The 13,815-nt window shown below is 37.7% G+C and overlaps 1 protein-coding gene across 2 annotated transcripts in view; it reads right to left on the bottom strand.

Annotated features, from left to right (window-relative positions):
* Window positions 1-5,196, bottom strand: part of creb3l1 (cAMP responsive element binding protein 3-like 1) — a gene marked incomplete at its 3' end in the record, with an annotated part of 31,772 nt that extends 26,576 nt beyond the window's left edge. The window contains exon 1 of one of the 2 annotated variants that reach the window (XM_084404188.1): window positions 4,801-5,196. In XM_084404188.1, coding sequence (XP_084260314.1) covers window positions 4,801-4,902 — 102 coding nt within the window. In that variant the 5' untranslated portion in view covers window positions 4,903-5,196. The remainder of the gene's footprint in view (window positions 1-4,800) is intronic. The other variant, XM_084404189.1, reaches the window with a different exon arrangement.
* Between the last annotated feature and the right edge of the window lie 8,619 nt (window positions 5,197-13,815).

Here is a 13,815-nt window from a genome sequence, read left to right as displayed (position 1 = left end):
TCTCTTTATTTATCTCTATTTCTTTTTTCTTATTTGGGCGTGTTCCATCAGAAGCATCCAGTACATCTGAGAGGAAATTCTGAAGGAATGCATTGCCTTTCCTTCACTCCTCCCATCCAGATGCTCCTCACCTGCTCCTACTCCAAACCCACATCCTTCACCCCCAGACTCTTGCTAGTAGGTGTCCATGTATAATTCATTATTTCAGTCACATCGCATTAAAAACAACATAGCTGGTCTTGGATGCCAACTGAGTTCCCTGTCTTCAAAGGATACACATGAAATGCATCAGATATTACATAATGTGACCCTGGATCACAAAACCAGTCACAAGTCGCACGGGTATATTTGTGGAAATAGCCAACAATACATTGTATGGGTCAAAATGATCGATTTTTCTTATCTGCCAAAAGTCATTAGGATATTAAAGATCATGTTCCATGAAGATATTTAGTAAATTTCCTACCGTAAATATATAAAACATTTATTTTGTGAGCGAATGCAGCACAATCGCCAACATAAATGGACAACTTTAAAGACGATTTTCTCAATATTTAAATTTGTTTGCACCCTCAGATTTCAGATTTTCAAATAGTTGTATCTCAGCCAAATATTGTCCTATCCTAACAAACCATACATCAATGGAAAGCTTATTCAGCTTCGTATAAACCTCAATTTTAATTGGTGACTGGTTTTGTGGTCCAGGGTCACATATATGGTATCCATGCTGCCAATCCTTTCAGGCTCATAGTGTACAAGACAAACTAACCAAGCAGAAACAACCTTTAGGACAAGTGAGACCTGCCAAACCTGTAGATTTCATCTCCAGTCTTCTTCAATAGCGTTTAGACACGCTACGTGCTTCAAAAGAATGGTCTTGAATCTGACTCATCTTCTTCTCTTCGGAACACGGAAAAAAGAGGGAAATCATCAGAGCACCCTTGCTATTCAGGTTTCTGTTTTTTAATTAAGTGTGGGAAGTGAATGAACAGGTAAAAGACGTCAGACTGGTAGATGACTTTGTATCATATAATGTGGAAAATTTCCTCTGAATTTTTTCGCTAATTTCCATGTGGTATGACATACGCCCGTGCCAAATATTAACCAACACTAAGAGCAAACGAGAGAGATGAATTTCATTACCTATAAGTTTATTTCTGTATGTAGTTCTGTAGTTAAAATATCTTATTTTGACTAGTGAGATCAAACACCGTTCATACAACTAGCAGATGCGCGTTAATCGTTTTTTGTCAGACTCGTATTTCCAGATTAATAAATGTCTTCACTTATTAGTGCGAAAAAGACAGATCAGAGCCTCCTGTTCATGAGATTAACACTGTGAATCAATCTCTGTCACCGGAGCCGTTCTCAGTTTACAAATATGGGCAAAAAACAGCCGTATAAACACAACAATATAAATCCACAGACAGAGACAGTGTCACATCATCTCCCTTTGCACTACAGAAGTACAGCAGATATATAATATAAAGTAATTTAAATAATTAAAGCCTGAGGTTTTTCTGTGCTGTTGTGGTTCACAGATCCTCTCTGTGATCTTAGCTTTAACACACAGTAGAGTTTGACATGCTGATTTCCACCTTTCAGCACAAACCATGCAATTTCGCTAAAGTCGTGATTTAAACGGCCAGGCGTGCACACACACACACACACACACACACACGTTTTACTATCATTGCAAGGAGTTTCCATCGACGTCTATTTTTTTATTATGTGCTACTAATATTTTCTTTCCGCTATTCAAGACAACTCAAATATATTTGCATTTTTACATTTTCATTTAAGCATTATTTAGCATGCTTGGTAGAGTAATAGTTCACACAAAAACTCAAATTCTGTCATAATTCACTCTGCTAATCTTTCTGTTGTTCCAAACTCAAACTTCTATTGTTTCATTGAATACAAAATTAAGCCTCCAACTCACCTTCAAAAATGATGCAAAAGGACCATAAAATATCTTAAATGTGGCTCATTAAAATTAGTGAAAAAATTTCAAAATGTTGACATATGCACAAGATCTCCTTACTGTTCACATGAGAAGTAGAAATGAACAAATCATTCTTTTGTGTCAGATCTTTTCAATTAATTGGCTCATTCAGTTCACAACTGGTCTGCATAAATCGTCACAGGAGGGGACAATTGTCAATGAATAATGACTTAAATGTCTGTCTGCTCATTACACATGACTTCAGGATATTTTTTATGTAGTGTATGATTTGTATGAATCACTTTTATGATACTTATTTCTCCCTTTTTGAAGTCTGAAAGCTTCAGACACATTTATTGCACTGTTAGAAAGAAAGTCATTCTACTTCTAGTTACATTTTTGGTCATTCCAGGTCAATTTTTTTTTTTTTTTTTTGATAAACTATAACTTCAAGCAGTTTTCCTTGTTGGGACCCTTGGATGGTCCCCACCCTGTAGGTAATTTCAGGTATTACAAACCTTATAGTGGGGATATTTAGTAGGAATTCCAGGTTATAAATATCTCAGTTCAACAGTGCAGGAACAACTCACTAACATTTATAAATATAATGGCAGAATGAATGAACAAAAACACGCAGGAGTCAGAAACCAGTTTGTGTAACCCAGGAGCAGGGAGAGCAGCTTCCTCTCGGAGGGCACAAGGAAGTCATTCAGTGAGCCTTCAAGGGCCAGTGTCTCTCTCTCTCTCTCTCACACACACACACACACACACACACACACACCAAGGAGTAGAGTGGGGGACCATGGAGGGTCTGGAGAGGTCTTTCACAGACGTCTATTCACACACCCACACAGGGGCGCAGTGGCATGCATACGCTCATGCACACATACACAGACAGCTATCAGGAGCTGTGAATGAGCCTTCTTCACTCACAAGCCTCTCTTTCTTTTCTCTATCATCACTCTCGCCTCAATCAGGTCCTTACAGAGCAAACTGGAGCACAGCTGTTATTCAATGAGGGACATCTGGATTGAATACTACCCGTTAAATACCCTCAACAACCAACAGACCAGTAGAAGAAAAAAAAAAGAAAAAAGAAAAAAACAGACAGACAGGCACTAAAGTAAAATCTTCATTAAAAACCCTTACACGCACATCTTTATAAGACAAGACAGGTTTTCATTAGAGATTAGGTCTATCGATCGATCTATCCATCTACCCGTCCCTCTGTTGATCTATAAGTCAATTTTGTCCATACAATGGAAGTCAATGGTCACCAAAACTGTTTGGTTACAAACATTCTTCAAAATATCCTGTCATACAGGTTTGGAACGGCATGAGGGTGAGCAACTGGTGACAGAATTTTCATTTTTAAGAGGCTGCAGTATACATCTCCTGTCTGTACATCCCAAAGAGATCCTAAGATGATGCAGCAGCTTCCCTTTTAATATAAAGGTCAAAACTGTTCCATCTCATCTGAGCATCGTAATAGTGACATTTGTGATGTTCCCTCTCTCTCTGTCTCTCTGGGAAGGGATTAAAAGGACCTCAGCATGAATGTGTGTCAGTCCTGTATTATCCACAGGAGTGTCTGAATCACTGTGGAAACTGCAGAAGTGTCCTGGGCTCCTAATGGATCATATGCTCATGGAACTGTTAGCTTGCATTAACAACCCAAACACAGCTTTTCAGACGACCTAATTAAAGGAACATGTGATGCAAAAATGAAAATACAGTCCTCATTTATGCACTCTCATCCCTCTAAACCCATATGACTTTCTTTCTTCCGTGGAACACATTAGGGATAATGCACTGGTCGCTCTTTTCCATGGATTGAATGGGGACCGGATCAGTCTTTGGCTCAAGGACACTTGGAATATAATGTATGAGCCAGAGAGACCACTTTGATAATACTTTATATTTCCAATACATTGATCGACAATTTTCATTTTGGACCTCGACAGCCCAAGTCGTAATTCACTTTGAATGGGACTATATAAAAATAAGTGGCTAGGATATTCTCAAAATAAGTCTGATTTGGAAAGAAATTATAACAAGGAGTACATTTTTGGGTGAAAGGTTCCTTCTGACTATAACTTTTAATGTCTTCACATGGAGACAAGTTTTTTGTTGTGTAGTTTGTTACCTCATATACAACCTTTACCTCACAGATAGCATTAACTTAACTGCCATATCACCTAAGATGAAGTAGTATTGGTCTTTTGTTTTTCATTGGCATGGTTTGAGCATATAGCCTACAGACACTTTTAGTGTAAAAAATAAAGTGATGGTAAATAGGTTTTCCGCTAAACTAGTTTCCTCACTCTATTACTTTACTGTATACCAGGTAAACCCGTCAGTTGTGCTTCTGATCTCCAAAGTAAAAGCAAATATAGTGCAAAGTATTCTAAATTCACCGGCTGTGGCCGGACACTAGAAACAGGATGAAGCAATCCGTGGGCGTGATTTGATTAAACAGCATGAGACGGTGTGTGGGCGTGGTTTGAATAATTAAACATTAACGAGACTTCCCCCCGCTACCCAAAGGTCCGGTTGAAGTTGGAAAGTGACCCTATCTGTCTGCAGCTGGGCAAACTTCACAGCTTGAGAACTCCTGCTCTTGTTTATGTGTAATTTACAGCACAACATCCCAGACATGTGTGACAAATAAACACAGAAATAAACACACGTAGCCCAATATATAGCCTATATATATATATATATATATATACTGCTGATATAAAGAATCATGTAATATAAGCATGAGCATATTTTTAGCTAAACAGATTAAACAGATTCTGCTTTTCCCCCTCTCTGCTGCTGTTATTAATGAAAGAAGCGGAGGTTTGACTTACCACATTGGATAAGAAATCGCTCTCATTCAGATCCTCTAGGTCCAACAGGTTGGAATTAGGAAAAAGTTTGTCCGACGCGAAGTTGTCCAATATGGTGTCCATATCGGCTTTGAATTAAAAAAAAAAAAAAAAAAAAAAAAAAGCCCTTGGAAAAAAATCTTAAAGGTGAGATTGGTTGCAAAATTGTTGAAATCCAATTCAAAAATTGCTATCAGTAATATGTGTTGCTTAAGCGACGTGCGCTCGTCTGCACTGTCAAGACGCCTTCATCCACTGAGCGTCTAGTCTGCCCATTTACACTTCTCTGGAAGTGTCGGATAAATTGGACGTTATTAAAGCGAAGCGGCCCGTGTGTGGCTCTTCCAACTCTGTATCATTCATCTGCGTTGAGTCTCTGAGGGGTAACTAGACTGATACATATTTAATGTTGTCCCCGCCCTACTCTCGCTCTTTACGTCCAACGGTAACACCCACCGAGGTTTTCACTTCGTTTAAAGCGACAGTGCATTGATTTTCGAGCGCTTCAGGCATTGACGCACATGAAAGACTGAATACATTACAGCCTTAGCTGTCCATTACCCAAACCTGAATTTTCACTTTCAAAACTAATAGTAAAATGTTTTCATGACCTAACAATACCTCAAATTCCTTACAGATAAAAAAGAAACTCATTTAGTCATGTTGAATTCATGCAAGACTCTTGTCAGGTGGAGATTAAAATGGATCTTAGTTACACTCTGAGTTGATTACAGAAAGCAAAAATATGAATTTAACAATGCAAGAGGACACATGCAAATAGATCTAATAACTTAGGTCTTGCTTTATTTGTTAAATTCTGTAATCTTCAGTAAATATACTGTCCGGACAATAACAGCCTCAAATGTGAACTAGCCTATTATATCATTTTAATAACTAGAGATGAAATTTAGCAACTGACATTAAAACCAGATCTTATAAAATACAGGTAAAAAGAGATCTATATGACCCAAGGATCGTGTGACGTCCTCTATCTGGTTATCCTATACTCTGGATTGTAAAGTACAGAGGGTTTGTTTATAAAATTAGAACCATTAAGGAAGTTAGTATTGACCAGGGACCGATATTATTCTGTGCGTTCTTCACGCAACTTTTTTTTTTTCATTGTGAATGACAAATTGTCTCTGTCTGATTGGATAACCTTCCAGTTATGTAACTGCAATACATCAATTCACTAGGGGGATAAGACATATACATGAGTGGAAGATGATGAAGATGATTCAGTGTCTGATTACATAGATTGATTCCAGTGAGTTATTTCACTAAATTGTCTGCTTGCTCTTCTCTTTCCGATTATTTACTCTTGTCTATGGAGTGCTAAGAGTCAATTCAAGTGATGAGAAATCATTTCAGATCAAGAGTGCTGGGTTCACACAAGAGTTTATAAGGATGAAACCTAACACTGAGAAATTCTTTCCTCATTGGCAGAGCTCTCTCACCAGTAACTTTACCTCAGGTACTGTTACAGCTCTCTTTCCTGCTTTTTCTCCGTCTTTCTCTTTCTTTCCAGTTGCCCTAGTTTTATAGAAACCTGCTCTTCAATAATGGAATTTCTATTTCCAGTGAAAGGTGTCATTTTTCAATTCACGTCCTACCTTCTACAGATTACATATGATTACAAAATGATTTTGTGTTATGTAACTCCAGTTGTTTTTCAAACAAATGAAGGTGGAGATATCAATGATTATTATGAATGGTTGTTATGGTTGATTTTACATGTGAAAATCCATTGGTTTACTAATTATATTGGTGGTGGTCAAAAATAAATAAATCTATGACTGTGAATTATGAAAGATGCATATATATATATAAGTTAGAAATCAGGATAATATGTGACAGTCAGCTAAGTCATAAATAGTTTTAAAGATAATTTAATTTAGAAAGTAATAATACAAAATACAGACACTAAAAAGTCATCAATAATATATGACACAAACAGACAATGTTACTGACACTATCAGTCAACATCTTGGTCCATATGACTAAAATCTCCTGACTCAATACTGTTTTGGTCATTTTGAAAAGAATTCAGGAGAAAGTTACTCTATATCGTGATTCACACAGAAATCTCAGTGGAAGAGTGATCAATGTGATCACGGACTAAAAACCTACCACACTGTGGAAATAGGATAATCCTCTAAACGTGCCTGTGATGCAGGTGAAACAGTGATATTTTGAGCTAAACTGCATCCTCTTATTTCCACAGATTAAGAATCTCTCTGACGTCAAACAGCCTGTAAACACTGGAGAGTTCGCTCTCTCCCTTTGTAGTTGTCGTGGTAACCCTCACACCTGGTCAGCTCTCCTGTCCGTATGGTTTTTATGGTCATGTGAAGCTTCCGTCCCCCTCATGTGCAATAAACACACACACACACACACACACACACACACACATACATCCCATAAACAGTATGTGGAAGGTGACATGCTGGAAAAACACCATAAAGCAAAGCAACCATGAGGTTTCACTTTATTTACTGCCCTGTGTCTCCACATGGTCTGCAAATTCCAACCCCCATCCTCATCCCCACACATGCCTCTCCGATCAGCAGCTTTTCAGTCATGCTGTGATACTCGCTGTATAGAATACTATTAAATATACTATGAAATATTGAACATGTTCAACTGCCCAAAACAAGCACAGATCAATGACAACAAACGCTGACGGGGGTAACACACTGATCCAACTAAACTTGACGAATGGATCGTGTCTGTTGTAGTTTGAACTAGCCTTAAGAGTTTCACTTGTTTTCTTTTCTATTTTCACTAGTTTAAAAGGTTTTTTTTGTTGTTGTTGTTGTTGTTGTTAAAAAACTTCTCGGCTAATGAGCTGAACTATCTCAGCTGAAAAGGATAGTTTACTCAAATATGAGAAATCACCGTTTCATTCCAAGCCTCTTCCTCAGTGGAACACAAAACAAGATTCTTTTGTTTAAAATGTCCATGCAATGAAAGTCAATAGAGTCCAGTGTAGTTTTGGACCTCATTATCTTTCATTGTAAAGACAAAAAGAGTTTAAATATTCTTCAAAACATCTATTACTCACAAACAGTGTTGGTGGTAATGCATTACAAGTAATGTGAGTTACGTAATCAGATTACTTTTTCCAAGTTATTAGTAAAGTAACGCATTACTTTTAAATTTACAACAAAATATCTTCTTAAAATAAATAACAAAAGTTACTTTGATTTCCCATATTGACTGATAATGTCTCCTTTCCCCATGTTAAGAGAAATTGGGAGTAAGTGCAGAGACGTTCTCAAGAGAGTGATAATTGTATGACATTTATGTGACAGAGACACCTGTGAATAAGAGAAATAACAAGGAGGAAGATAAATCCAGAATGTAGTAAAGCAGAATGAAAAAGATTATTTTTCTCTTCTCAGAAAGCAATATTTATGCTTTAGGGTACAATAGTCTAAAAAAGATCCTTTCTATAAGAACTATCCTCAAACAAAACCATAAATATCCTTGTAACAAAAAAGATGCAGATTGGTTTGTAATACAAGCATCATTGTTCTGGTTTAGCTAATCTAGTTCAAATGAGTTGAATTTCATGATGTCTGCAGCACAACCGAGAGACACTGGAGAGTGTCAGGGACAGGAAATTAAGGTGAACACTCAATGCATAATCCAATCAGACATTGTTGTCTCTTAATTAACCAATTAGATGACTAATATGCTCACTGCTCCGCTAATGCTAACGTAGCCGAGGAGTAAGGTTATAGTTGTGCGCTGTTTGCAGGTCTGTGAGGGGATGTGCTGATGAAAGGACTTGAGAGTACAATACATCTGACGGTGGCATCAGCGTCTCTGCTCTCCGTTCCCACAGCTTCATCTTATTCATTCATTATCTTCCCTCCCTCCGTTCTTAATATTTTTCACTAATCACGCACAGCCATTTACGCTCACATGCACTGCTATCCAGAGGGCACGGGTGACACTGCAACGCACACCGCAGAAAGAACGAAGCAGAGATGATCATCCCTTTTTCAAAAAGCACAGTTGAGTCTTCGCCCCATAATTACAGCCTACAGTGTACACTCTGAGTGGCATGTGATTATAGCATTACTCTCTGTGTCTGTCTGTGTTATGAGTGAGGGCCAGCACCCTTTGCACCTGTATCACCCTGTACACTGTCACTCAGTTATGTAGATACAACAGAATATTCGAGATCACCTGTCAGGTGGGCAGTAAATCACACAGGATTCAAATGAGGTTTTCCAAAGCTTCCCAGGATGATTCATGTGGACAACATGCACAAATAATATATCGGCACACCACAGCAACTTTATTTTGGACACTTACCCCAGACCAAAGACAAAAGCACAAGCGATTAAAGGCAAAATCATTCAGCCCTCTAGCACAGAGGTTTTCAAACTGGGGGTTGATAAGTTGTCAATTTAATATATAAGTAAATATTCAATAATTTAATAACAAAAAGTCTTCTTTAGAAGACCACTCTTAACATTTCTCTTATATGTATAAATAGGTCTATACACTCACCTAAAGGATTATTAGGAACACCATACTAATACTGTGTTTGACCCCCTTTCGCCTTCAGAACTGCCTTAATTCTACGTGGCATTGATTCAACAAGGTGCTGAAAGCATTCTTTAGAAATGTTGGCCCATATTGATAGGATAGCATCTTGCAGTTGATGGAGATTTGTGGGATGCACATCCAGGGCACGAAGCTCCCGTTCCACCACATCCCAAAGATGCTCTATTGGGTTGAGATCTGGTGACTGTGGGGGCCATTTTAGTACAGTGAACTCATTGTCATGTTCAAGAAACCAATTTGAAATGATTCGAGCTTTGTGACATGGTGCATTATCCTGCTGGAAGTAGCCATTAGAGGATGGGTACATGGTGGTCATAAAGGGATGGACATGGTCAGAAACAATGCTCAGGTAGGCCGTGGCATTTAAACGATGCCCAATTGGCACTAAGGGGCCTAAAGTGTGCCAAGAAAACATCCCCCACACCATTACACCACCACCACCAGCCTGCACAGTGGTAACAAGGCATGATGGATCCATGTTCTCATTCTGTTTACACCAAATTCTGACTCTACCATCTGAATGTCTCAACAGAAATCGAGACTCATCAGACCAGGCAACATTTTTCCAGTCTTCAACTGTCCAATTTTGGTGAGCTCGTGCAAATTGTAGCCTCTTTTTCCTATTTGTAGTGGAGATGAGTGGTACCCGGTGGGGTCTTCTGCTGTTGTAGCCCATCCGCCTCAAGGTTGTGCGTGTTGTGGCTTCACAAATGCTTTGCTGCATACCTCGGTTGTAACGAGTGGTTATTTCAGTCAAAGTTGCTCTTCTATCAGCTTGAATCAGTCGGCCCATTCTCCTCTGACCTCTAGCATCAACAAGGCATTTTCGCCCACAGGACTGCCGCATACTGGATGTTTTTCCCTTTTCACACCATTCTTTGTAAACCCTAGAAATGGTTGTGGGTGAAAATCCCAGTAACTGAGCAGATTGTGAAATACTCAGACCGGCCCGTCTGGCACCAACAACCATGCCACGCTCAAAATTGCTTAAATCACCTTTCTTTCCCATTCTGACATTCAGTTTGGAGTTCAGGAGATTGTCTTGACCAGGACCACACCCCTAAATGCATTGAAGCAACTGCCATGTGATTGGTTGATTAGATAATTGCATTAATGAGAAATTGAACAGGTGTTCCTAATAATCCTTTAGGTGAGTGTATATAACTGCCGAGGGTTGGAAATAACGGGGACAAAAGTGCCACCAAAATAAATATAAATTCCCCCCACAATTTCTTTTTACAAATACCAGTATGATTGCATATGTGACAATGATTTATGATAAACAACAATTCAATAAACAAGAAGTTAATATTAAGCAACTTACATTTTAGACACAATATTTTCTGTTGTCGATATATTATTAAACTAACGGAAATATCTGCAAAATACCTGTCTCACAGACGTGTCTCACAGTGGTATTTCGTAGTTGAATTTTTGAACAAATTGATTGAGCGAATGATTCAATGAGCCATTTGAAAAAGACAGTCGCATTTTTTGTTCTTAAATGAATCAGCATTTTGAAGTAATCTGTTGAATTAATGATTCAATCATTCAATCATTAAGACAGTGATTTGCCACCACCGGGTGGTCTTAATTTCCTATTTAAAGTATAATTTCCTATTTCTGTATTTGAAATGTTATATTTAAAATCACATAGCATTGTTTTTGCTATTGTAATTGCAGTCTAAATGCATTTGTCACTTCAGAGCTAACAGTCTGTGTAAATACACCTAAATACAACTTCTGTGCCACCTTGGCAGTACAAAGATGGCTTTTGTTGATACTGATTTCACACAATTGTTAACAACAACAACAACCTGTAGAATCTTATTATTCTAATTTAATTTATTAATTAAATGTATGAATCCATTATCATTATTTTAGGAAGGGATAGTCTTAAAGCTCCTGATCTGCCGATCAGAGGGTGGACACTTGCTGCTCAAAGGTCAGTTCATTTGTGTATGTCTCTTACACAAATTTCAGGTTTGCACCTTAAATAACAGAAGTGCAAATCTTTCACACCCTCAAAACAAACATCTGAATGCCCCAGTGTTCAGATAAACAGAGTAAAATCCTCTTTCAATCTCTCAATTCTTTACTGTATGTAACATCATAGCCACAGGTGAAGGAGTTTCCATATACCCACTGAAACCAGATAACTGAGCCTGGGTACTGAAGACAGGAAGGTCAGGACACACAATCAGTGAGCAGCCTCCGAGAACAATCCTTCTGTACTGCCTATCACAGCTCCGGGCCCTCTGACAAAGCAGGCCTGTGAAACCCAGCCTTTCTTGCTGAAACAAGCAGGGCCGATAGCCATCAATGTAGTTCAATATTTCAGTGAGTCGGGTGTGAGAGGGTCATTGAAAGAGAAAAGAAGAAATGTCCTACAACAGCCAGGGCAGGTGTGGCTTAGATCAGAACAATCAACAAATATTCAAATAAGTTTCACAAAATGTCATATTCATTTCAGTGTGGATACACCTGAATTTTAATTAAAATTTTTGTTTAAAGCTACAATATGTAAGAGTTTTGTAATAAAATATCCAAAAATCACTTACACAGTGTGATATATTTCCTGCAGTTGTGTACTTACAATATACCAAAAGTTCCCAAAGAGAAATTCCAATTTTAAATAATGGCTCGTCCCTGTTCACTTGTCGCCTGTCAATGATGTAATATCCGCGTTATCCATGGTTTCCGCTCGTACTGCCATAGTAACCATGGCAACAGACGTGGACAACTGCGTTACTTCTAGCGGCACGCTCACGCTGTTGTTGTTTCGTTCAAACATTGTGGATCATGGCAAGCAGACTTTGGGACAAAAGGAGAACTAAAACGAGGATCAATATCAGCGTGGCGTTTTCGAGATGCCGAGAGCTCCACGTCCGTGACAAACTTTGACTTGACAGAGATGCGCAAATGTAGAGGTGAGCATATGTACATAAAACTAATCAATGTTATATAGCTCAACATGATGAAGTGTTAGAATATGATCAGTATGTTATTCTAATGTTGATCTAGCTTACTGCTAGTCTCGTACAGACAAACTAACACATAGAATAACATTATAACTTTCAAAACACTCAAATGCAGTTTAGTGTGATAGTGTAGACCAAGTGAAAGTTTAATTCGTCAAATAAACTGACATGTGTGAGTAGTAATTCAGCACTTGCGGGTAAGTTAGTTCATTAGAATGAAATGTCCTTATTCCTTTATATCCGCAGGACTCGCGTGTGATGCTTATATCTGTCTCTCATTAGCAATCGCAACCTGCTTCATACCACAGTCATGTTAGAATCATCAATGTATTCAATCATCCATAAACATTATTAGATCCTTCGGCATGACGACAACTCCCATCATTCCGCTTATCACTGCATCATCAACCTACGCCTTTGTTATTGTAAGAGGTTAGCGACCCCTAGTGGCGGAAAAAAATTACATATTGTAGCTTTAATGGGGTTATGAACTGCATTTTTAAAAATTATGTTCTCTGAGCTATTTCCTATACTGTTTTTTACCCTCTCTTTCAAGCACTCAAGCATTCAAGCGTTTTGATAGGTGTGTCGCATTTAATACCATGCCCACTGTTATGATTGGGTAATCATTACACGTGTGGAATTGTTTTGAAAACTTCCAATGTTGAAAAATATCTTGTTACATAGTTGAAACATTTGCCAACAATGTTAAACATTTGTGTGTATTACATATGCTTTATTAGTCTTGGTTGTGGCAAATAAAGTTTAAGTACTTAAGAGTTACCACAGTTATAATTGACGAATGATGACATACTGAATATTTAAACTCTTTTTGTCTTTACAATGAAAGATAATGAGGTCCAAAACTACACTGGACTCTAATGACTTTCATTGCATGGACATTTAAAAAAAAAAGTATTCGGTTTGACTCCGGCGCTACAGTATAAACACTCAGTACATTTCAAACAATCTGTATCAGACAAAGCAATAGTAACATGGTAAAAACACTGTTGCTCAAACTTGTGTGTTGCAACTAGGGTGGGCAATATGGCAAAAATATCACGATTCACGAAAATCACGATTCACGATTTTATGTTGGTTTTACTATTTTGCAAGTAACTGAGCATAACAGCCAAACTAATGTCCCTATTTTAAAAACAAAGTATACAAAATATAAAATAAAAAAAAGAATGGCAGATATTTAGGACAAAATGGCAAAGATAAAAATCTTTGTCATTATTTTCTTTGTTATTAAAAAATAAGAACAAAGATACACATTACACATACACAACTTAATATACAAATGAAATAAACAGTGCTTTATTTTTTCAGCTACAGGTGTATTTAACAGTAACATTCAAGAAATTAATTAAATGAACAAATACGAAAATAAAACACTACATAGACTTATATAAATTATGCATTGATTCTTATT

Source organism: Rutilus rutilus (genome assembly GCF_951802725.1).
Source record: "Rutilus rutilus genome assembly, chromosome: 3".
In the NCBI taxonomy this organism is placed as follows: domain Eukaryota; kingdom Metazoa; phylum Chordata; class Actinopteri; order Cypriniformes; family Leuciscidae; genus Rutilus; species Rutilus rutilus.
The sequence above is the reverse complement of the archived record's forward strand: the minus strand, read 5'-3'. Positions and strand labels throughout refer to the sequence as shown.